A 26,908-nucleotide genomic window follows, 5' to 3' on the forward strand; every position below is an offset into this window, starting at 1 on the left:
CTCCAGAGTTTATTAGTCCTGTACTTTATTAGTAAAAGGAATTTTAAGTGTACTTATGTATATTTATAATACTTATGCTATTATATATAAATATGTACTATAAATGCATAGTTATATATAAATAAAACTTGTGTATTCTTACACTGATATATTCATTTTAAGATATGCCAAGTGTGGGTTTAAAAAGAAAGGATTAAAAAATTAAACATAAGTGGAAGTTCTCCTATTTTCTTGTCATTTCCCTGTGGTTTCCACACCTTTCTTTGAAGTGCAGTATTTTTGAGATTTAAGTAAATGTAAAAGCATTTTGGCACACTAAAGTGCTTTGCCATTGTAAGTTTTGTTTTTATCATTATTATTAGCCTACATTTATTAAAGGGTTGCTCTCCGATCACTCCCTGGAAGAGACAGAGAGAACTTAGATTATAATATGGAAGCATATGGAGTGTGGTGTGAAGTGTTTTGTTGTTTCTCTAAATTCTCTTAGGCACTGCTTTGAAATGTAAAGTCCAAATGTAGTGGCCAGAGAAATATTTCATCTAGAATATTATGAACTGCTTTTCAATAATTTCGAAGAACACTGCTGATTAAGCCTTTATTGTTTACCAGACACTGTGCTCAGTGCATTTGATACAGTGAAAAACTGTTGTGTCTGTAGAAGGTGCCGTTGGCATGGACTGGAGCCTGGAAGTCAAGCATGGTTGGTTACTAGCGACATTTAGCGTGGAGGGACAGAAACCAGGAATAGCTGGAATTGCATGATTGAAGGGTTGTGCTAAGAAAGAAAAAGTTAATTCACTGTTGATTAAGCCTTTATTGTTTACCAGACACTGTGCTCAGTGCATCCACAACACGGACATTGCATCCTAGGTAGATATTTCAAGGAAGTTGATTCTGACTTGATTGGAGAAAGAACTGTCGAACAGTTAGAGCTCTTCTGTAGCATAAGGGGTTGCTCAAGGAGAAATAATTTTCTGTTGCCAGATTTGCAGAGAATATACACTGAGATATTAGAGAAGGCATTTATATTAGGAGAGAAATTAGACTAATTGACCCTAAATCCTCTTTGACCTTTTTGGATTGGATTATTTGAGGTACTGAATTATGTTTAGCTCCTTTGTAGTAACTGCTTAAAATTTTTTTTTTTTTTTTTGAGACAGAGTCTCGTTCTGTTGCCAGGCACCAGGCTGGAGTGCAGTGGCGCAATCTCGGCTTACTGCAACCTCCGCCTCCTGGGTTCAAGCAATTCTCCTGCCTCAGCCTCCTGAGTAGCTGGGACTATAGGCACGTGCCACCATGCCCAGCTAATTTTTGTATTTTTTAGTAGAGACGGGGTTTCAGCATGTTGGCCAGGATGGTCTTGATCTTTTGACCTCGTGATCCGCCCACCTCAGCCTCCCAAAGTGCTGGGATTACAGGCGTGAGCCACCATGCCTGGCTGTAGCTGCTCAAATTTATTCAATAATGAACCCCTTTGTCACCACCTTCAAAATACTTACAGCAAGCTCTGTTTGCACTGTTGCCATCCTACCCAGGCCCTCATCACGTCCTGCCTATTGCCCTTCACTAGTCTTTAAGTAGTTCTCTGAGTAAATTTTCCTCCACTCCAGTCAGTCCTCTGTGTTGTTGGTAGACAAGTCTTTCTAAAATGCTACCCTCATTCCAGTACATACTAATTTTCTTCATTGCAGTACATATTGCAATTAAGTATGTTACCACAAATTTAGCAGCTTAAAGCAACACAAAGTTATTGTTTCACTGTTTCTACAGGTAGAAGTCCAGGCATGTTGTGGCTGGACACCCTGCTCAGGGTCTAACCAGGGTGAATTCAAGGTGTTGGTTGAAACTGTTCTCATCTGGGGCTTATGGTCTTCTTCCAGGCTCACTGGTTGTTGGCAGAATTCATTTCTTTGTGACTCTAGGATGGAAGTCCCTGTTTCCCTTCTAGCTGCTGGCATGGGCTGCTCTTAGCTCCTGGACACAACCTGTAGTGCTTGCTTTGCTCTCGTAAGTACATGGCCCTCGTAAGCAGTTCTCACTGGGGATGTTTGCTTTCTTCCAGCCCAGTCAAGGATGTTTTGGTCTGTTTTCTGTTGCTTATAACAATACCTGGAACTAGGTAATTTATAAAGGAATATATTTCTTACAGTTATGGAGGCTAAGAAGTCCAAGGTCGAGGGCGCCTCTGGTGAGGGTCTTCTTGGTGGTGGGGACTCTATAGAGTCCCAGGTGGTACAGGCATGGCATGGTGGAGAGGGCTGAGTATACTAGCTCAGGTCTCTCTTCCTCGTCTTATAAATCCACCAGTCCCACTCCTATGATAATCTGTTAACCCATTTATGCATTAATCCATCCATGAGGGCAGGACCCTTGTGACCCAATCACCACTTATAAAGGCTCAACTTCTCAATAGTGTCACATTGGGGATTAAGTTTCAACATGAATTTCAGAGCAGACAGACTTTCAGACCATAGCCCAGGACATGTCTCATTGTGATTGTTTCCAGATTTTAAAATGTGTTTTGTTTGTGTTTATTTGTTTGTTTTTGAGACAGCCTTGCTTTGTTGCCAAGGCTGGAGTGCAGCGGCACCATCATAGCTCACTTCAGCCTTGAACTCCCTGGCTCAAGTCATCCTCCCACCTCAGTCTCCCAAGTAGCTATGACTAAAAGGCACATGCCACTGAGCTGGGCTAATTTATTTTTTGTAGAACAAGGTCTCACTTTGTTGTCCAAAGTGGTGTTGAACTCCTGACTTCAAGGGATCCTCCCACCTCCACCTTCCAAAGTGTCGGGATTACCGGCTTGAGCCATGGCATCTGGCAAAAAATGTTTTTGTGTTGTTTTGTTTTTGTTTTTTAATGTGAAATGTAGTAGGAACTTACTCCTGGTGAAGGCAGAGACAGATAAGAGAACATCTGAAGCAAATGAATCCTGGATAACAGATTGGACCTAGTAGGCAGGACCATCTTTAGTGAAGGCTGCTACTAGATCTCTTTTCATGGAGAAGCTTAGGTTCTCTACCTGGCCATCCACCCAGGAGTGGGGATGAGTCAAGCTCTCTTGGTTTGGGAATGTTAGTCTCCCATGGACTCCCAGAGCCATTCCTGGGCCTGCAGTGCAGTGCCTCTGGGCCTGTATTGGATGGGTCATGCTTTGTTGGCAGCATTGATTTTATGTTTATTTGTGAAAGGACAGAATATGAGATTACCAAATAAAATATAATTTCAAGTGTTATTAGTGAGAGAATATATTATGTTCACTTTTAATGAGATTCTGGTGTTCAAAATGATTCCATGTAATGAACCCCAGGAAATCAATGAAAAGTTTAATTACAGTTATGGCAGTGTTATATGAGAATATTGCTTTGGTCAATTTTACTTGTACAATTTATCAGTCCTCCCTGACTTTCTTTTTCAAATTAATTGCTTTGATGAAATAAGTATAAATACATTATTTGTTAGCTTTTGGGTTTTTTTTTTTTTAGAAATGTGTTACAAAATACAAATTTCCTTCTACCTAATAATGGTTGTTAGTATTTTTACATGTATTATCATTTATAATTTGTACATTTTAAAATTAGGTCATATTTCCATTTTGTAAATTTCTTCATTGTTATGTCTTACAAAGCACTGTTCTTTTCCCTTGGTTAGCTTTTTATAAGTCACTTTTTGTGTCTTCTCAATTTAGTACTAGATTCAGTCAGATATTTGATGTACTTTCTCTATGCTTTATCACCGCATCAAGCTCTAGAGTGAACAAGAAGAATAACAAGATACTTCCTCATCTGATTAACAGTTTTTGTTCATGTAACTACATACCTTTTTCAATTTTAAACAAAATGAACTTTCTTTTTAGAATATTTCTACTGTTGACAGTTCAGTGATTATGGGGCTTTCTTGTCCACTATGATGGTAATTGACTTAAAAAAATTTTGTTTGTAAAAAACAATACAAAAACGTTGATCTGGATATTTAGAGATATCTGAAGTATACTTTGTCATCCCTTGGAGTATCCATGGGGGATTGGCTCCAGTACCCTTCTCTCCATAAGAAATGGTGTAGTATTTGCATATAACCTATGCCCATCTTCCCATATACTTTAAATCATCTCTAGTTTACTTATAATACCTACACAGTGTAAATGCTGTATAAATAATTATCATACTGTATTGTTTACAGAGTAATGTCAGGAAGAAAAAGTCTGTACATGCTCATTACAGACGTAACTGTTTTCTTTTCGAATATTTTCGATCCAAGGTTGATTGAATCAACAGATGTGGAACCCATGGATACAGAGGGCTGACTGTAGTCATTCAATTTTGGTGACTCTAGATTTTATTAATTATATATTGAGAAGGTTATAGCAGATTTTCTTTTAACTATTACAGTCGTTTATGAGTAGTAAACAACTCTACTTTTGCGTTCAAGACATACAGTCAAATTATTTTGTCTGATTTACTCTATGTAGGTAAGCAATTTACTTAGTTTGGTTTTAAGAAAGAAAACTCTGCAGTCTCTTTTCCCTCAAATTTTTCCATTGATACCATCAGCCTTTCTGCTGCATGGTAGAATTGTGATACAAATGAGAGGCAGCCTGAATGCTAAGGATTTTTCTTCCAGTCCTGGTTGTCACTGATGCACTGTGCAGTATGTGAAGAGTCGCCTAACCCATCTGGAGAGCTCTTGAGTCTTGCAAAACAAGATGACTCTTGTTCTTTAACACACTGGCCTATCCAGGAGGTTTTGCAATTTATGGTGTGATATCTCTAAAGAATGAAAAAGCTTCCTCAAAGATGGTGCTATTTGAGTATTCTAAATGGAGCTTTGTTGTTTGCTTTAAAAATAGTGCCTTTCTTGATGGTCATTGAATGTGTGCAGGTAAAACTAAATGGACTATTATGAGAGACTGCTCATTTCCCATTGGCACAAGGGTAAAATGTACTGCAACTGCTGTTTTCAGAGTCTGGAATCACCATGGCATTTTCCTTTGGGCATAAGTTGTTACAGAATTAGACAGCTAAAACTTTTCCAGAATGTTTACTTTGAAATTGAATATTCTACCTTTGATTCCTGCCCTCTGCTCTGTATGATTCTTAGTTACTATTAGGTACCTTGTGTGCACTTGTTGTGTTATGACTTGTAGTACCATATATGGGCCAGTACAGGCTGTACCCCCAAGCAGAGGACATATAAGAGGGGACAGCACATGCTTTCTGGCCTAAACTCCCCACCTCATCCATGCTACCTTTCTCCTGAACGTGTGTGTCTTAATGACTTCTCATTAGCCTCTCATTTGCCTTCAGCTTCTAAAATGCTCATCTTCCTGCAATCATTCCTGAACCTTGTTGTTTACTTATATCTGTGTGTGTCTTTCATTTTCTGGAGGTAAATCTTCCCCCAGGAGATTCAGGATACACTACTGTATTGGGGAACAACTGAGTTACAGGAAGGACCCCTTGCCAAAATACTTGTGCTCTAGGTACTTTGAGTTGAGATAGTTATACTTAAGGCATCTTACAAACTACCATTGAACTCAGCCAAAGTATTTCTTTGGTTTGGCAATCTCAAGAAATCCATGACCCATCTAGATATTAGGGAAGGGGCTTGTTCGTATGGTAGAACTATAAAGGATTACTGTAAGTTGCTGATAAGACTAGATTGAAGAAAATGCCAGCCAATTCATGATTATTAGGGGGAACAACTAGTTTCTCTAGCATTTACCTGCTAATGCCAATAGTGGTGCCTTCCTGTCCTGCTTCCTGTGGCCCCTCTCATGGTTATTGGACACCCATCCCACCTTATCATCTTGATGCATGTCTCCAAATGTTCTTTGTGTCTTTCATTCTTTTTTTGCCCCCAATCTGTAAAAGTCTGACTTTTTCACATATTTGTCTGCATTGTACCTACTGCCCTTTGATCTCATCCATTCCCTCAGGCTCAGCCATGGCCTCTAGGCCATTGAATTCAGAGCTTTGTGCCTCTCCAGTTTCCTAAATCTCCCTCTTGAGCTCTAGTTTCATATTTCATCCGTGTTCTTTTTATTTCTACCTAGATGTCCCATGGCTTCTCAAAACATCATGTGTTCCTAAGGCCAGCTAGCTTCATCACCTCCTTCCCTAATGTCCTTATATCTATTAATGTTATCATTCCTCTCCATGTCACCCAAGTGCTTGGTAAATGGTAAAATGCACTTTTCCATTCATTCTTTTTTGTTGTTTTATCTTCCTACCTCTCCCAGTTACCAGGTCCTAACAATTCTCTAATCAAAATATCCCATTTTTACAACCCTTATTCACAATGAATTAATGATATGGCCTCTTTAGATGTTTATCTGCAAAACTCTCTGCCCCTTCAAGTCATAGTGTACATATACTTTCACTTATAGATTGCTTTCTTGCATTAGACTTACAGTGACTCTCCACCACCAACCAACCAAACTACAAACTCCTCACCTTGCTGTTCTGCAATCTGGCAATTACCACCTCCCTCCTGTTTTTCCAGTAAATACAGCTTTCTGCCTGGCTAGTGATAGCCCCTAAAATATAGCAGTGTGCTACACAGACAGGGGTCCTTCTTCATGGAAGCTATATTTCAGTGAGGAGTCAGAGTGTAATAAGTGTCATGAAGGAAATAAAAGGAGGATGTAAGCAAGGGAGTAACTGGGGAGGCCTACTTTAGATGAGGTGATCAGGAAGGTCCCCCTTAACAAGTAGTGTTTCAGATGAGATCTGAAGGATGAGAAGGAGCCAGCCATGCAAAGAGGCAGAGGAAACAAAAGTACAAGAATCCAGGGACAAGAAAGAGCTTGGAATGCTCAAAGAACAGAAGAATTCTCATGACTGGTGCATAGTGAGTGAGCTAAAAACAGGTGTGAGATGCACTTGTTGGCAGGGAAAGAGTTTACATTTCATATCAGGTATAGTAGCAAAGAATTTTCAAGGCAGCACTGTGATTTCATCTGTTTTCATTTTAAAAACATCACTCTGAAGAGAAGCAAGATGGAAGCAAGGATTACCAGTTAGGGAGTAAGCTGGTCATTGCTTGGACTAGGTCAGAGTTTCTCAAGCTCAGCACTATTGGCATGTTAGGCTAGAAAATTTTTTGTTGCTGGGGGCTGTCCTATGCACCACAGGATGTTAAGAAGCGTCCTCAGCCTCTACCCACTAAAAGACAAGTGACACTCTCCCCTCCAATCAAAAATGTTTCCAGACAATGCTAAATGTCCCCTGGGGGGCAAAACTATCCCCTGGTAAAGAACTGCTGGACTAGATGCTGGCAGTGTGATGGATTTGAAACACACTGAAGAAATAGAACAGACACTACTTTGTAATGAATGGGATATAGAGAGTGACAAAGGAGATGATCAAATATGCTTCCTAGGTTTTTGGTTGGAGAAGCTCGGTAGAGAGTATCATACATACTTTAGATTCTTGACATTGGTCTTCCCTTTCCTTGTGCCTGTTCTTGGAATTATCCGTGTACATGTAACGTTGCTCATCCCACCATTCTCTTCCTTTCTCTGCATCCCCTCTTGAAGATCCAACTTAATTCAAGCTTTCCTAGATTTGCCCACCAATGGTGAATTTTTTCCAGTGGATTTCTGCAGCTCCATATCAGCATTACTCTAGAACACTTTCTGGCCCTGTCAGCTTCTGTAAACCCCAGAGGAGAAGCACAAGGGCCTACCAAAAAGGAGCAGCCTTGGTGGATATTTGAATTGTCTGGCTTTGCTTCTGTACCTCGCCTCTTCCCTTGGTTCCTATTGGTGGCTTGTAGGATTATCATCTCCCACTATGCATTCTCTGACCCCCGGGACCATCATCTCTTATAGGCAAGCCCTCCCCTTGGCTTATCTGTAGTTTGTCACAGAATTGGGATCCTTATTATTTGCTATCTTGTGTTACAGTTGTTACGGTATATCAGCCATCTCCCTTTCAAATTACCTAAGAGCAAGAATAATACCATATACATCTGTATCCCTGACAATGCATACTGATCACAAATTTGGTATTCAGTAAACGTCTGTTGAATAAGTAAGTAAATGATTGGATCTGGAAGATTGACCTTATTTTTTTCTCTTGAGTATGGAATTAAAAGAAAATTAACATTTTTCTATAATTAGCCCATGTAGCTTTTATAATCAGAAAAATGTGGACCATTTTTAAACCAAAGATCAGCCTGTACTTTGTGTTATTAACATAATCAATGAGTTTATATTAAAGCTGGCTTGTTTTTTGTCTCTTTGGCCTTTACACTTGGGACTGTTGTTGGTGACTGTATGTCTGCCCTGTTTGTGTATTACAGCGCTGGTAGTAAGTACCACTTCAGCTGGATTTGCATTGGCTCCGGGCCCTTTTGACTTCCCCTGTTTCCTGCTTACATCTATTGGGACAGGCCTTGCATCCTGCGCTGCCAACTCCATCAATCAGGTCAGTTTTTCACTTTTCACACTTTCTCCTAGATGGTTGTATTGTCACACTTTTAAAAACCTTCCAGACTCATATATATTGATAGAGAAGCACTTGTAACACTGTATATCCTATAAGAGTCTGTAGGTTTCATAACCAATATGTCTTTTATTATGAGATGAATGGTTTTCAGATATGTTCAGGTGAGAGAGCAGTAGAGTAGGTGCTTCAAATGACTAGGATTCCTTGGGTTAAAAAGTGTTTTTGAGCTGTCATAACTTTCTACTCTCAGTGGTATCTTTGTTTATGTATTTCAGATACATTTCCCTGAGCTTGTCATTATTAAGCACTATTCTTTCTTGGTTTGATTTCTTTGATTTTAAACTACCACTATAAAGAACAGAATATATTTCAAATAACATATTCAGCTTTTAAAAAAAATCAGTAATTTAGTATGCAGTTAACTTGGTATATGGAATAAGATTATACCCCAAAATTAGCATATTATTTTTAATACATGCCCCCTCCCATTATTTTAAACATAAAAATAATTCCCCCAAATAGATTTTTTTCCCCGTCTGGTCACTGTGGTCTGCCCTAACATTGTGGCTTTTTCATAAGATACTACAGTGAAAAAGTTTTGGCTAAAACTTAAGGAAAATAGTTTTCATTACCAGAACACCCAAGAGGAGTTGGCACAGTTTTAAAATAAGAATTCAAGTTACCAGCAGGAAAACAGCTTGGCTGAGTAGATATATAAGTTGCTAGTCTGCAATTTTATGTGATAATGCCTACAGTCCTTATAGTTCCACAATATATTGTCAGCTATTTGGAGAAGGATCTATCTATTTCCAATAAGTCTTTTGTTGTTGTTTTTATTTTGGGTGTCAGAATGATCTTATAGTGAGGTTCAAATAGTGCTACCACTTTACCAAAAGGCTCATCCCCTTCTATAAACCAGGACACCATCTCTTCCAAGTTGTTTCTTTCTTTTGCTACATTCTCATGTTTTCTGGCAAAGAGAATAAACGTGATTTCACCATGAACATATTTTTTATGAAAATGTGAATAAAAAGAATTATAAGCCAAATTGATTTATTTGTCCATTTGGGTCTATTTTTTACTTTTATTTTTTTATTTTTATTTTGAGACGGAGTCTCACTTTGTCACCCAGGCTGGAGTACAATGGCTCGATCTCAGCTCACTGTAACCTCTGCCTCCTGAGTTCAAGTGATTCTCCTGCCTCAGCCTCCCAAGTAGCTGGGACTACAAGTGCATGCCACCACGCCCGGCTGATCTTTTTTTTTTCAGTAGAGATGGGGTTTCACTGTGTTAGCCAGGATGGTCTCAATCTCCTGACCTTGTGATCTGCCTGCCTTGGCTTCCCAAAGTGCTGGGATTACAGGTGTGAGCCACCGCGCCCAGCTTTTTATTTTTAAAAATTATTACCTCTATTTGGTTATACATATGGGACCCAAGATTAAGCCAGGAGCACATTCTAGTTTTCAGCCTCCTTTTCTTAAATTGAAAAGCCACATTTATCCTTGAGATACCACTTATCTCAAGGATTTAAATAACGTAGCTGCAAAGCAAATGTTTAAAATAAAGTATGAGCATTCAGAGAAAAAAATAACTAAACAGCATCAAGTGGTTCAGAAACTCCTAAATCTAAAAAAATAAGAGCTGTTCGAGTAGGAGCTGCTCCTCCTCCCCTCATTCCACCCCTTTCTTCTCAAAAATAGGTAGCTCAAGAATTTATCATGAAATAAAAAAAAAACCTCTCCGTTGTAGCAAGAAAGTATTTGGAAGAATAAAAATGGAATGATTCACATTTAGGCAGAAATTGACAGAAACTGAACATAAGCCAAGGTTTTGGAAATTTTAAAAGGACGTGTGTTTAGGTGGCTGCTTGATTTTTAGTCTGTAGAAGTATTTTTGCTATAGGGGGTGACTTGGATTCTGTAAATTTAAAAAAAAAAATGAGGAAAGCCACAGAATGCATGATGGGATTCTTTCTGGTGCCGAAAATTGCAGTGTCTGCCTCTTTCCTCCTTAGGCTGGTTTTCCAGCCCATTCCACATCCCACTTACACAGTGCTCCTGATCTTCCTTTGGGATGCTTTGTCATGTTCCTCCATGTGTCACTCAACCCTCACAGGCCCCTTCAGTATCCTGAGTGATGTCAGTTCTTCTTCATCAGTGCTTGTGGTACAAATGAATTTCTTCATCTTTTTGTACCCTTCATATTGCTTCCTTTTACTTGTCTCAGGCTCTGATTTCATTTGGAAGCATCACAGTACTTTAAAAATCTCAACAATTCCCAGGATAGTAGAATTCTTATGTTACTATTATGATATCATCAGCTTCCCAAATTATAATATTTCCCAATAATGTTAGAGATATTTTAGCTCCAGTGTTAGGTAATTCTTATAAATTTAAAATAAAGGAATGCGAAGTCATTTTAATTAGTTTTTAAATAGTGTAAGCAGAACAAAGAGCACTGGACAGTAAGGGTTCAACAGAGTTTTTGAGTGGCATGTAAATAAACAGTACTTAGCAAAAAGGAATAGTTTACTACTTTTTTTAAAGGGCTACTGTTCAAATTAAAAATATATGTATATGGTTGGTCTGTATAAAAGTTCTTCACTTCTAATAGAATTCTGTGGGAGAAAATCTTTCCTTCTGTTCATGTTTATAAAAGATCCAGATTTTATTTACATTTTAATTCATACTTTCTTTTAGCAGTTATTCATTTAGTTCTCAGTAACCTTTGTACTCTACTTCAGTGATCACTGTGAAAGTAGAAAAAGTAAAGCTTTGGAAAGCAGTTTTTACATTTGTTTTAAGGAGAGAAAATGAGATTCAGCTTCTGAATTATGAAGAAGTGACTCATGCATAAAGAGAAATGTGTAAGAAACGATTAACATTAAAATGTTAAAGTAAATTACATACATATTTTGTAATATATAAACATGCTTCATTCAAAACCATAAACCGTAATTTGACTTTAAAGCGCTTATGCCTTCAAAGGATGAAAAAGTCTATAAAACGTTTCGAATTTTGGAACTGAAAGATAAAATGTTATGGATGGTTTGACTGATCAAGTCTTGAGAAACAAGTCACAGACTGAATAGCTGAATTGACAAATTAAAAAAGATGGGAATTATCAGAAAATTATAACAATTATTTTGAGGATTTGAAATAATAGTGTTATAAGAAGCTATACTTGGGATTATTTTACTTAAATTACATATGCATGATTTTTGATAGTGGTTATATCAGTCAGTGTGTATGTCAGTAAATACATTTCTACAGGATACATTTTAATGGTGACACGGCATTCCATTTTATGGATGTGCCTCAACTTTCTCAACCAGTTGTCCACTGTTGCAGCTTTTTGCTTCTATAAGTAACACTGCGCATATCTCTGATTGTTTTTAAAGGGCAAATGATTGGAAATGAAATTGTTGGAAGGAAAGCTGCCAGTGGAAGCACACATGAAGCTGCTTTAACTTCAGAATATATTATTGAAACTAAATAATTAATTTTCTGCATTTTTACAGTGCTGTAGAATTTACGGAGCATATTAACATAAATTATTCTTTAAACCTTATAATCCTTAAAATAGGTGGCATTCTATTTCTATGTGTAAAACATTTTGTTTTGCCATTGAATTATTCTTTTAGAAGGCAAGGTTTGAAGCATGCCTTATGCAAATAATGTTTTCATTGCTTATCAGTGAGAAAGTATAGATAAGCAAAAATAACAATAACAAATTTTATTTTACTTTTCCTTTATGCCAGACGTTGTTTTGTTAGAGCAGGAAACAAACAAAAATCTTGCTTTTGTGGTGCCTGTATCTCACCACCCAATACATACATCTGTTAAAATTTTGGTTTATATTATTATAGACTTCTTCACATGCACACATATCTTCACATATTTATCATATATAGATACATATAGTTTGGGTATATTTTTTCATATAGTATGTCATGGACATCTCTCCATGTCAATATTTGGTATAGCTTTTTTTTTTTGAAACAGGGTCTTGCTCTGTCACTCAAGCTGGAGTGCAGTGGTGTGATCTTGGCTCACTGCAACCTCATCTACCTCCTGGGTTCAAGCAGTTTTCCTGCCACAGCCTCCCAAGTAGCTGGGATTATAGGCAACTGCCACCATGCCCACTAATTTATATATAAATGGCCTGGTTTATAGGTAACATCAGAAGTGTCCTTTTAATTCAAGTTGTTTTGATGACTTACGAGGTGGAGTATGTTTATTTTTTAGTGTTTATTGGCCATTTATGGGTTTTTTTTTTTGGTCAGTTGTTTGCTAGTGAGTTTTGCTGTTGAGATGCTACTCAACAGTTTGCTAGTGAGTTTTGCTGTTGAGGGCTACTGCTGTATATAGATTGCACTGTTATATAAGGTGCAAACATTTTCTTCCGTTTTTGTCTTTAATGTTTTATAGTGCAGATGTTTCATATGTTTTTGCAGTGAGATCTTTTTATTGTAATACAAATGTAATACCGAAATTTTAATAATTTCTCATCAGCACTACTAGCAGTTTGGACGAGATAACTGTTGTTTGAGCTGTCCTGTGCATTGCAAATTGCATCCCAGCACCCCTACCTCTACCCACTGGACACTGGTGGCGCTCCCCCACCCCCACTCATGTCTTCAAACATCGCCAAATGGTCCCTGGGGCCCCAGATCACCCCCCCCCCAGTTAGGAACCACTGCTTTAATAATTTCTACTTTTGATTTTTTATCTGATTTATAAATCTTTACCTACGGTCCTGGTTATAATTTCTGTCTCAGGCAAACCCTCATCCACATTTCTTTTTGTTTAATTAACCGTAGATAGCTAGCGTGACTATATGTCCTTCTTTATGCCTGTGTTCATGGCATAATACTAAGAATGCCCCTTTTACTTTCAAGTGTCCTAATTTGGACAAGAAATTAATATGGTCTTGCTATTCATGGCCCACCTGTGCCTTCAGTCTTTCACTGTAAATGAGATGTTAAAATATCTTTGCATCAAAACAAATCTCATCTTGGGTTCTTTTTTTTTTCTTTCTTTTGTTTCACAAGTGTACCCATTAGATAGAGATTTCCTGACCACAGCCAAGGTCACCTGGCTGGCCTCAGCTTTATCCTCTTTGTAGCTACATCTTGCTCTGCAGTCAGCCTAATTATAGTGTTTTACACACACACACACACACACACACACGACCTTAGAAAACATTTTACTTCTGTTATTACTTTGCTACTAGTAAATTGTTCTAGAATCTTGATGACTGACCTCCTTAATTTTTACAGTATTCCTGGCAGACTGTCTTCTGATTACTATGGATGTCACTGATTCCCAAGGCCACGGTCTCTATAAGTGGGCAGCCTTGATGAGTAGAATTGTCTTCCTCATTCTGAGCTGAAGTCAGCCTCCTTATAATTTCAACCTGTTAGTCATAGTTCTACTGTGTGGAGAAACTCAGTGTTCGTTTTTTTTTTCATGTGATAATACTTCCAGTGCATCACTTTCTAACTATGGTTAATAGCCACTTGTGGTATTGTAGTATAAGTACTCATTTCTCTCTCTTTCCTAGAGAACTCTTAACTTCTAGAAACCAATGATTATGACTTACGTATTTTGTACATTCATCACCTCTACCCACAAGCATTTAGAGCAAGACAGTAGAGTACAACTCTGAAGGAATATGTATGAGGGAGGGGAGAAAGTGGCAATAAGTAGTAATGATAACAGTAATTGCAGCAAAGGTGTGTGCTCTATGCCAAATAATGTTCTAAGCATTTTATATACATTAGATCATTTGTTTGAGTCTAAGTTCATCAGGTTTCAAAAAAAGATAGTTCTTTTGAAAGATCAAATAAATGGTGAATGAATTTATAACTTAGCCTTAGCTTTAAGGAGAGCCATTGATGTTCTCAGAGACTTTACTTTGGAGAAAATTAGAAGAAAGGCACAAAACATAAGTAGAGTTTCGGATCTGAGGAGCAGGTTATAATTAGAAAGGTAAGTGTGACAAGGGTGTGTTATCTTTGGGATCTAGTATATCTGTGAATGTTGAATAATGTTTGTGAAAGGAAATGAAACATCAAGAGGTCTTAATAAAATAGGGTCAAGAAGAGGCATGTTTTTTGTTTAATACTGACAATATTTGAGAGACATTCGTGACTGAAGTAAGTTAAAAAAGAAGGGCTTTGGATAAAGAGCCCTGAATTATAGAGTAGGTAGGATGAAAGAAAATTTACATCTTTTTAAACTCTGAAAGGAAAAACAGGTAAAGATTTTTTTTGGTTGTTTTCCCAGTGAATATGAGATTAATATCTAATGAATTTCTCTCCATTTTCCTTTTCTCTGATGTTTCTTTTGTTTTGACTATACTGTCTGCCTAGAGCAATAGGAATCGACTTTCATCTTCTATGTTGAACAAAAGTGGTTATTAAATTTGGTGTTGTAGTCTACGAGAATAAGACTTACGTTAGTGAATACCAGTGATGTGATTTATTGAACATCATACATATAAGAAAAATCAATATGAGAAATATATTTTTCTTCTGAATGTTGTGATTTGTTTCACTTTGATGTTTTAGCTGCTGGGCAACTTGCATTCATTCAGTGGCCTCTGAGGTTCATAACTCGTGGCTTATTCAGATGATTCAAATTAGCTACTGCGCTAGATCAGGTTTGCATAGAGAATTCTTCAGTACCATGTGGGAAAGAGTCTCTAACTAAATGTGGTTTTTATATATAAGGAAAATGATGAGCATTGCTGAACAATGTCAGCAAGAAAATGCGTTTTGAATACAGAGTCTCTTTTCCTGAATTTATATAACCTCAAATAATTTCTAAATTGCATTTGATTCCCCTTTCCAGAATCATCCATCTAAGTGGAGTGAGTTTGGCATTGGTATTTATAATCAAAATAACTCCAGGTGGGGTTTTGCCAACAAATGCAGAAATTATGATAATTTGAACATATATTTATAAATAGTTTTTCAATAATGTACATGCCACATTAACTGGTCATTGTTTGCTTCTTATGACAACTCTGAGGTGGCATTATTCCAGTATTGTAGAAGAAGCAAATGAAGCTTAATGATGTCATTGATCCCACATGTTTGAAAATGGTCAAATTGGGAGCGGAACCTGTGGACCCAGTTACACTGCTATTTTCTCTCAAATGAAATGTCTTTTTCCAGTCACTACCTTGGAATCAGGCTATTCTTCATTAATATGTGTCTTCCTGGCACCAAGTTAACTGCTGACATCCTTGCCACTGGGGAGTAGAGGTGAAGTTACCATAGTGGGCATGGTGATGTATCTACCTCTAATGACATGGAGAGGACCTAGATCACTTATGTGTTAGTCAAACTAAGTGTTCCATTAATGTTAGCTATTAGTGTTGTTACTAACATAAAAGTTTGGTCTGGTTTGGCCCACATCTTTCACATGTTCAGAATCTTAATATCTTATAGTTATCCCCAGTCTTGATTCAGTCTAGATTCATAGGATTTCCGAAAAAAAAAAAAGCTCTTTTGTAAGATGAAATAAATGGTGAATGAATTTGTAACTTAGACTTAGCTTTAAGGAGAACCGTTGATGTTCTCAGAGACTTTATTCTGGAGAAAATTACAGGAAAGGCAAAAAACATAAGTGGAGTCTCAGATCTGAGAAGCAGGGTCTAAATAGAGAATGAGAAGGAAATGTGCTTATTTTTCTCAGTGTGCTAAGACTTGGGTTCTGTTAGCAAACTTTAATATATGCATGTTATGAATATATGTATATATTTATGTCAAGTACGTATATACTTGTTTATGAATTCTTCATATTTGAATATGTGGTGATGACTTGGGTTCAGCAGACATTACTGATTTTCTGCTATTCAGTAAGCATCGTGGAGTTATGTATGAGGTTCTGGTAAATCAGCAATATTGGTGGAAAAGCGTGATTCAAAAGCAGAGATTTAATTGAGGCATAACAGAAATGATACAGTATGGATTTGGGGAGTTACAATTCTTGGTGTGTATCTCTGGGTAGCATGTTGTGATTAAACTTGATTTGGGTGGCTTGGAGATTTTCTGTCTTCATCTCCCCACCACCCCCACCAAGCAGAGGTCAAGGGAACGTTCTTTTCTAATTATCTCTTTTCTAATTATCTCTTTTCTTTTCTTTTTTTTAATCTTCAGTTATATTTTGCCATTCCTGATGGTTTTTGTTCTTCTGAATCCCATTAGCCTGCTAGTTCTCTGCTCTGAACCACAGACTCCCCTCCCTGTTTTCTGGGTTAGATTGACTCCTGGTTGACTGATGACTGATGGCACTGATGTAAAAACTGACTGTGTGGCTGATCCCTGAGAGACTGTATCGTTTCTTTGTCTCAAACTCTCTTTGCCTTAGTGACGAACTGCTTTTAAGGTTTAATTTCTGAACATTTTGATGCCTTCATATATTTTTTACTTTAAAATTGGAATCATTGGCTGACTCTGATTTTTAAACTGAACCCCCAGACACTGAAAGGAACAGGAATATTCGGGTGTCAGAGGGTGGTGGGGATGGATGGTAGAGAAGCTGTTGTTCTATCTGTGCTTCTTTAACCCAGACTACCTTTTGAGACTTTTTTGTCTGTTGCTATTTCTAACTGGTAATAGAGCTCCAGACTGCTTTAGGCAAGCTATTAGACCTTTAAATTTTGTGTGTGTAAGTGATTAACTAAATCGAAAATTCACATTTTTATGACCACCCATTTCTGTCTTATCAATTTTCTAAGAAGTTTTAGAAAATATTGTTGGGCAAGAAAGGGAAATTACTTACCTGTGTGATTAATCTTCAGGAAAATTTTACTCTGGCATTTCCTTCAGATCCTATGCCAGATTTCTTCCGGAAGCCACGATCACAGGGGGAACAAAGAAATTCTAAGGATTTGAATGATGGAATGTAAGGATAGGATGAAACAAAAGAGAAATTTGGGTAATCAGGTTTATGTATACTTGTAATCTGGAGTATCTTTATACTTACTTTGAAATATACCGTGTAACTTTAAAATACAAAGCTAACGTGCAGCTTTAGCTTTCATTCTGACTGGGCTTTCCTTAGTACTAAAAGATATTTACCTGCTAGCTTACAAGAAAGAAAACTACCACTGAAATAAAAGTTTAATGTAATATTCCAACATTTTCATTAATATGTCTGAATAAAATTATGATCTGATACTGCTTTTAGCAAAAGTCTGGCTGGTAATCTAGAAAGTGCCATTGTGTCATGTTGCTGTCATTTGATGAAGTAAGGATTAAATAGTACTGTGTATAATTTCCTCAAACAGCTAGCTGAAGATATGTGGATAAAGATCCTTCCCCTAATGTTACTGATGTAATCTACTAATTTAAAATAATGAGGATTAAATACAGCTTCTGACCTTAAGAACATATTGTAAGACCAGATTCTCAGTTCTTACAAAAATGTTCAGGGATTTATAAATTAGGATATCAATAAAAGACAGAATTTAGTGAGCCTGGATTCCTTTAATGATTTTTACTTACTCTTGAGTGAATGAGTGACTCTTGAGTGAAGAGTGTTTTTGAGTGAGCATGCACAAACTGTAATGTATTTTTTCATAAGAGGAAAGATAGCATATAAGTATTCCAGCAGAATGTATGCAACCATCCTAAGTACTTATGACTTCAGTAAAGTCAGGTTACATCAGAAATGACCCTTTTTGTAAATACTCAGTGAACATTCAGGCTTTAAGACTTTAATACCTTTGAAAAGCAGTTCATACTTCCACAGAATTTTGTTTATTCTACTTAGTTCAAATTCAGATTATTGAGGTTGGGGGAGGCTGTTGAAATCCTCTTGACATTCACCCACCTATTGGAAAGTAATTCTGATTTGGTCAGGCCAGAAAACAGAATGTCATTACATAGTAAAAAGTGCTGATATTCTTTGCTGTTAGGTTCTTGAAAGCTATTTTCTGGAAAGATCCTTGTATATGTATTGATTACTTTTGCTGGAGATAAAAAGATTGGTCCCTACCCTGAAGAGGCTTACAGTCTGGCAGAGGAAGACAGATGAATAAATAAGTGCAATAAAACAATAACATTTGTTGGATCTGTAACAGAATTTAGGCAGTGTCTTTGGCATGTAACAGAAGGTGTAGGGAGTGGCTATTGCCACCTGTGGAGGTCACGAAAGCTTCTCAGAAAAGTGACCATGGGTTTTTTTACTAGGTATGTACATGTGATAGGGGAACTTTCCAGAGGGAGCATCATAAGGAAAGACCCAGAGATGTGAAATTTTGTAACACAGGGGGCCATTGGGGAACTGCAAACATTGCAGTGTAGCAGAAGCACAAGATTAGGAGAATACTGTGAGAGATTTGGCTAAAGAAGCAGGAAGGCAGGCCAAGAAGGGCATCATGTGCTAAAGCAGACAGGTTCACCCTGTAGGTGCCATGCAGCCATTGGTAGGTTTTGGTCGCACAGTTAATGGCTTTCTGTTCATCTTAGGCCAGAGAATGAAGTCCTGACTTTCCTATAGACTGCATGATCTGTTTCTTCTCAAGCCCCCTCTTTCTCTGTCCATGTCTGAACTATAGGATCTTCTAGATTTCAGCTAAAATGTCATTCATTCCATAGAAATTCCAGTTTACCCGTTCATGCTTCTCTGGCATAACTTTAATTCTGTTTGTCCAGTATCTTCATTTTCTCATCACAGAAAGCACCAAAAACCAGCCCATGCATTTCAGCCTCTCTTCTGTCCTCTGTTCTTGTCTATCTGCCCCCTCATGCCTTCCTCCCTTCACTCTCATACCCAACAAAACCTGTCATTGGGTTGAACTTGCCTTGACTCCTCCACCCCAATTCTTGTCTTTGAAATAAGACAAATAAATTTTACATTATCATTTACCAAAAAAGGATGATGATGAAAAAGAGCTTTTTTCTGAAAACAGAATTCTTCACAAGTAAAGTGATAGAATGTAGTTTTCTCTTCTTATTTTCATGCTGAGAAAGTGAAGTGTGAAATATCTCAGCAGTTTATATAGAATCAAGCCAGAGGTACTGAATTTTAGCTTGTAGATTCAGCTGCTAGCCATGGACAATTGTGTCTCCTTGAATTATACCATAGAAGAGCTCATTGTTTTTAAATTTTAAAAGAGGAGGAGTGTGTTACTGCTTTTAGCGATCAAAAGGTAAAGTCACAAAGACTCAAAATTGCTTCAAGAAACACCTGAAAATTGCAAATGTGTTTACAATTATTTCTCTACTGATGGCATTATGTTTCAGAAAGTGTCATTAATTGTGATAGAGTAACACACAGCTCTTTGTGAAATTTAAGTCTATTGAATATCAGCACCTTCAAAGACAATAAAAATTCCAGCCTGCATTTATCTATTCCCATGTGAGGCGTTACTACAATGTATATTGTATCTTTCCATGTGAAATTCTTTGGCCTAATCTCTTCTCATTTATACTCAGTTGTCTGAGGTCAGTTTTCCATTTTGCAGTTGTCAAACAGCTGTCAAATTAAAACACCAGATCCTAAAGTTAATTTACTTTTCATGTCATTCCATATTAGTATATTTTTTGACTTCAGTTTTTAAAGAGTTATCCACATTTCTTAATTATCCTTTCCCTCAGTTATCCCATTTTTTCCTACAATTGTTCACACATTCATTAAGTATGGTACTTTAGATATCTTTATTATTTTCCAAGCATAGTGTTTAAAAATTCACATGAACTTTAAAAATAAACACTTGAATTAGGCATTCAGCCAGTTAACTCCAGGGTTCTTTTTGCAAGAAGAGAAAATCCAATGACTTTAAATATGTCATCCTTATTTTTATTGTCATGCTTATTTTCATCCTTATTTTTCATTATTTCTATCAAGTTGAAATCTCAACTTGAGTAATTGAACATAGAATTCGTAATTGCATTCTAAATGTCAGTATAGGTTAGTGTAATAGTAAAAAATTCAGCATTCATTTTTAATAATTCATTGATCAAAGAAATATTTCTGATTATGCTATTGATGTTTTACTACAAAGTGTCTCAGGTTGCCAGCGGGTGACATTAACACCATAATCCTCTGTAAAAGAAGTCCAGCCCTTAGGTGTTGGATGAATACTTTAGAGTTAAGTAATTTGGTGAAAGACCTATAGTCATATGCGTATAGAACTCCTAGTTGTTTGATAGAAAACACCTAAAATGAATATTCTTAAGTTATGATAATTTGAGATTACATGTAATTGCATAAAAATGTTCCTATATTAGTTTAACCTTTCCACCAAGGTCATTTTAATCAATAGTTGTTTGCTACTTGCTTTCCATAAACTTGTAATTTAATCTTTTCTAGAATTTTGACACATTCTCCTCTGAGATCTCCTAACTCCTTGTATATGGCTGTGTTACTGCATTTATTAAATTGCACTTCAGTATATTTTATGCATCTGAATGTTCCACTAGCCTGTGAATCCCTCTCTTGGTGTAAGGACATATTTTATTCATCTTAATTCTTGGTACCTGACAGGCACTCAGTGAATAGCTACTGAATGAATGAAGGAGAATATGGGTCAACAAATGAGAACATAAACTCAACAATTAAAAGGGGCTAAACACACGGTGTTACTTTGTTTCTTTATTACTCCAAATTCATCAAAGCTGTCATTTAAAAATGAAATTCCGTTTTAGGATGTACAGAGGAAGATAGTCCTATTGTTTGTACACATTTTCTTGGCAATGTATGAGTCATTGAGCTTATAATAAAACAGGTTGAGGCTGGGAGCTGTGGCTCATGCCTGTAATCCCAGCACTTTGGAAGTCCAAGGCAGGTAGATCACGAGGTCAGGAGTTTGAGACCATCCTGGCCAACATAGTGAAACCCCGTCTCTACTAAAAACAAATACAAAATGGTGGGTGCCTGTAATCCCAGCTACTTGGAAGGCTGAGTCAGGAGAAATCTCTTGAACCTGGAGGCAGAGGTTGGAGTGAGCCGATATTGTGCCACTACACTCCAGCCCATGCGACAGTGCGAGACTCCATCTCAAAAAAATAAATAATAATAAATAATAAAACAAGTTGAATTAAAATTTGAGTAATATTCGCCAGTCGGAGTGGCTATTATTAAAAAGACAAGAAGTAACAGATATTGGAGAGGATATAGAGAAAAAGGTAGGAATGTAAATTAGCACAACCTTGGTGGAAAATAATACGGAGATCTCTCAGAGAACTAACAATGAAACTGTCATTTGATCCAACAGTCTCACTACTGAGTATCTACCCAAAGGAAAAGAAATCAATATATCAAAAAGATACCTACACTCATGTTTATCACTGCACTACCTCCATAGCAAAGATATGCAGTCAATCAGCGTCCATCAATGGATGATTACATAAGGAAAATGTAGATAAGAAAATTGATACTATTCAGCCATTAAAAAGAATGAAAGCATGTCTTCTGCACCAGAATGGAACCAGAGTTCATTATCTTAAGTAAAACAAGTTAGACACAGAAAGATAAATACTGCATGTTTTCATTTATAAGTGGAAGCTAAATAATGTGTACACATGGCCGTAGAATATGAAACGATTGACAGTGGAGACTCAGAAGGGTGATAGGGTAGAAAAGGGGTGGATGATGAGAAACTGGTTAATGGGTACAGTGTAAGTTATTCGGTCTTTTCCAAGACTTTTTTGGTTCTTCTCATCAGTTTATTGTTTCAGATGAGATTGAGAATTACTTTTTGAAGTTCTTTTAAAAACTTAGGATATAATTAGAACTACGTTGTACTTGCATATGTATTTGTATAGAGTATACATCTTTGCAATGTTTTAGTCTTCGTAGCCAAAATATTTCCTAGACTAAGACCGTTTACTAACATTTGATGGCAGGAGGGTGGCTAACATTAGACAATATTAAATGTGCAAATCAGTGTGAAGATGAATCCATTTTAGAAGTACTGTAATGTATGGGAGAAAAGAGTTATAAACATTTTTTAAATGCTACTTTTTTCTGTTTTCTCATGTTTTATATTTCATGGTAAAGTATATTTGAAAAATTTAGATCTGTATCTGTTTTTGAATGTTCATTTCTAGGTTTCCTTACCACTTAGATTTTTTAGTTTCTTTAAAATAGTTTCATTTCTCACTCATTTTCTTTTTATTTCTATAATACCTGCAGTCAGGAAGCTTTTTTTTTTCATACATGTATGTTGTCATATCTTAGCTCTTTTAGGGGTTGAGAGTAAAAGACAAATGCTTTCCAAAACTGGCTTTTGTTTTTCTCTAGTAGGATTTTTTTTTTTTCAAATAGACTTTCCATCACCTCTCAGTATTGTTTTCCATTTTTTATGTTGGGGAGTTTTGACAGTTTCAATTGCTGTTATAATCATTGAACTAAAAGAGATACATTCAATTGTAGTATTTGCTCATAGGCAGTATGTGATATTTACTAGAATCTATAGTGTCTACAGACTTAATGTTACAGGCGTCCTCTCTGCTCTTGAGATTTCCAGTAATTGACAGGTATATATCTTCTGCCTAATGTTTATGGAGAGTTTAACTGCTACGACGTTACGTTTCCTGATCCCACTTCTGATACTTTGTGAAAATTTGTAATTTATGCCTTTATTAAAGCAATTTATTCATTTAATCTTTCCTAGAATTTTGTTCAACTTGTGTTCAACCGTTATGTCTTCAACTGAACATCTGTTATATATAGTCACTCAGCACTGGGGATACAATGGTAGGCGAAAAAGAAAAAAGCCTGTCACGATCTTGGCTGTCAATGGACCTTTTGCCTAGTGAGGAATGAAGAGGAAGACAGTGATTAAATATTTATAAATTTTATTTAAAAATTATAAAATCGCATTAGTGGGAACTGCAAATTTAGTGGTACCTGGTACTATTTGAATTTGTAAAAGAAGTGGAAGTGATGCTCAAGCTGAAATCCTAAAGATGAGTAGGAGTTTATTAGGCAAATAGGACAAGGAAGAACGTTCTGGGCAGAGTGCATAAGTTGTGTACAAGCCCTGTGGCAAGTGGAAGTGTGGTTTAGAAAAACTGAGAGCACTGTGACTAGACAGAGACAGAAAGGGGAGCATTGAATGAGATGAGGGTGGAGATCAGACCATGGAAAGTATTATAGACTATCTTAAGTTTTCTTTTCTTTTCTTTTTGGAGTATTAGGAAACCATTGCCATGCTTTAGAGAGAGAGACCTGATCAGATTTGTTATTTGAACCAGACTGGATATAGGGATAATGTCCAAAAGCTTCTTGCCATACTCTAGGCATGCTTTACACTAGGGTGACGGTTGGGGGGATAAATTTAAAAGATATTTAGGAGACAAAATAAATGATATTTGGAGATTGGTTGGCAGTGGTGGAAAGAGAGAAGTAAGTTTTTGAGGATGACTTCTAGGGTGTAGCTTACAAAATTAGGTGGTTAATGATATCATTCACTACTCAAAAGGGCCCTAGGTTTGGTGGAAGGATTGTAAGTTGAGTTTTGGATATGTTGACTTTGAGGTGCCTTCAGTTTAGCCAAGAGGAGATATCAAGTAGATAGATGGTAATATTGGTCTAGAGGTCAGAATAGAGCAGCATATTGCAGATAGAAACTTAAGAATCATCTGCATAGAGATAGTAATTGTAGCCATGGACACTACTGAGATTAAGTATTAATTTCATCATTTAATCTACTAGATTAGCCTTGAAGAGATACATAATTTAACAGCAGATGGAAGAGGATGATGTCACAGAGGACATAAAGAAGAAAACCAAGGTATCACGGAAGCGGAGGGCATATTTCAAGGAGGAAGAAAGATTAATAGTCTAGAATGCTGTCATAAGATGATGTGAGCTGAACACTGGAAGAGTGCATTGAATATAGTGATGAAGAGACCATTGATGACCTTAGGAAAAGCTGCTTTGTTGGTCTGTTGGATGGGGAAGCCATAGGCCCACAGTAGACGGAATTCCAGAAGATGTCATTCAGATGGGATAAAAATGATTGGTAGTTCCAGGAGTTATGCAGCACAGTAGCCATGAGAAGACAAATTGGAGAGAGACATAAGTGATGAAACATAGACAGTGAGTACAGACAACTTTACACAAATATGATGAGTTAAAACTATATCCTCTGGAATATGGTGTCCCAAGATTTGTGCAAACGTGGCCTCTACATATATATATATATTTTTATAAAGCCTATAAAACGATGGCTTTATATCTATAAAGCTTGGATCCCTAGAAATACAGGAATTATGATGTGGAGAATCTGTATCTTTGTAACGCTTAGTCTTCCCATACAGGCATTAGTTATATTTTCCTTCTCCATTTTCTTTCCTGACATTTTCATCTCTTTGTCCTTTGCTTCTGTAACCTGGGTAAATGTGTCATGCTCACTCTGCCTGTGACTAACTGGCTTAACTTCCTTTGGGATGGATTTTGTTTTTTAACATTTCTAATGCTGATTTCAGTTCTGAAAATGTGTTTTTAAATGTATTTGCTCACATCTTCCCGTTCTCTTTTTATATGTCTTCTTGTCTGCCTCAGCCAGATGTATTTCATCTCACCCTTGATATCAGGCTTTATGATCTGAATTTTGTGAGCAGGACATAAAGTTGATTTTAAAAATTGTATATTTATTCCCAGGCACTTTCTAAAAACCATGGCAAGGAAAAGAGAGTGATCAGTTAAAAAACAAGTCAGAAGCAAGGTTAATGCTGAGGGATGCATATCTTAATATCCTGCACCATTGCTGTCATGGCTGCAACTTGGTCTCTTGGGCTTTGAGCAACTTAATAAAAGTGACAGTGAGAATATTATGAGTACTAGCAGTTGCAGTGTCCTGATAGGCTGTGTACCATGATAGCTGTGTACCATGATGTATCCCTCGATGGCTGATAGGCTGTGTATCCTGGCTGTCACTAATGGGGCAAATTACTTAACCTTTCTATGTTTTGATTTCTTCATCTGTAAAATGGAGACAGTAATAATGTATCTACTCATATAATTAGCTATCACTGGAGGACGGGTAAATAAGACATTATTTCTACTCCCAAAACCAAATGGGAAATGTAAGATAGATACACGGATAAATGCACTTTAGTTTAGAATATAAATAAAATAAAATGATATAGAATATCATAGAGAAAAGATCATCTCTGGTTTGTGTGGTGCATTTTAGCTGGAGTGCGTGATGTGAAGATGAGGAGAGGAGGATTTTAGTCCGAAGAAATAACCTAAGCCCCGATAGAGAAGCTGGGAAGCATAAACATGTGCATGGGTGTGGTGTGGAGAGGCCTTGAATGTCAGATGGCAGAAAGGAAGTCGTTGGCCATAGGGCTAGAGTCATGTTGTTGAGTATCATAATTTCCCAGCTCTAAAGAGTTGCGATTTGATTCTGTAGGCAATGGAAGCCACAAAGGTGGGCAAAGCCTAGAGGCATGTTGACCAGTTAGGGTATTATTACCATAGCCCAAACAGTTACAGGAAACAGGAACTTGGAAATGATGGAGATAATGCAGAAGAGGAAATGGATTGAGGAAAAGGGGGCCTTCATTCTGAGAAAGTCGATTTAATTTGAGCTGTAACTTTTTTTTTTTTAAATGCTTTCTGTTATTTTATTTTTTTAATTTTTATTGGATTTTAGGTTTTGGGGTACATGAGCAGAGCATGCAAGACAGTTGCGTAGGTACACACATGGCAGTGTGCTTTGCTTTTCTTCTCCCCTTCACCCACATTTGGCATTTCTCCCCAGGCTATCCCTCCCCACCTCCCCCTCCCACTGGCCCTCCCCTTTTTCCCCCAATAGACCCCAGTGTTTAGTACTCCCCTTTCTGTATCCATGTGTTCTCATTTTTCATCACCCACCTATGAGTGAGAATATGCGGTGTTTCATTTTCTGTTCTTGTGTCAGTTTGCTGAGGATGATGTTCTCCAGATTCAACCATGTCCCTTTCCGCGGACACAACGCGAGCTCCAATCCTGGGTTGTTCTCACAGCGCCATCTTGAGTCCTCCCTCTTTGAGCTGTAACTTTATTAGTAAACAAAGAGGCACTTGTTTGCCTGGGTGTCAGGTACCACTCTGTGATCAGGGCCTTTATACTCATAAAACACACGAGGCTGCAAAATCTTCAGTGTGCTTTGGCAGTCCCCATCAACCAACTAAATGGGTCAATATTCACCATCTGTAATCTTACCAAATCCTTGCTTACCTACTAACAGTTTACCATCATTTGTTCAGTTACATTTTTAAAAACAGGAAAACAAGAGACATTTAATACAATTAGTTATATATGATTCTGGTGAGAGAAAATATTTTTTTTTCTATACTTTTATTTGCTATTCAATGATTTTCATTGCAGGGCTGCCCGCAGTCCTGGTTGGTGGCAGTAACAGTTGGGATTCTCTGAGGAAGAAAACTGCCCTTGTCCACCTGAAAAAGTCTTGGCAGTTGGCGATTATTGCTAGGATCT

The 26,908-nt window shown here is 37.1% G+C and overlaps 1 protein-coding gene across 1 annotated transcript in view; it reads left to right on the plus strand.

The window, feature by feature from the left end:
• COX10 (cytochrome c oxidase assembly factor heme A:farnesyltransferase COX10) overlaps positions 1-26,908 on the plus strand; it is a 129,776-nt gene that overhangs the window by 22,680 nt on the left and 80,188 nt on the right. The window contains exon 4 of the mRNA XM_002747891.6: positions 8,305-8,429. Coding sequence (XP_002747937.1) covers positions 8,305-8,429 — 125 coding nt within the window. The remainder of the gene's footprint in view (positions 1-8,304; positions 8,430-26,908) is intronic.

The sequence above is a fragment of the Callithrix jacchus genome, chromosome 5, assembly GCF_049354715.1.
Source record: "Callithrix jacchus isolate 240 chromosome 5, calJac240_pri, whole genome shotgun sequence".
Classification (NCBI taxonomy): Eukaryota; Metazoa; Chordata; class Mammalia; order Primates; family Cebidae; genus Callithrix; species Callithrix jacchus.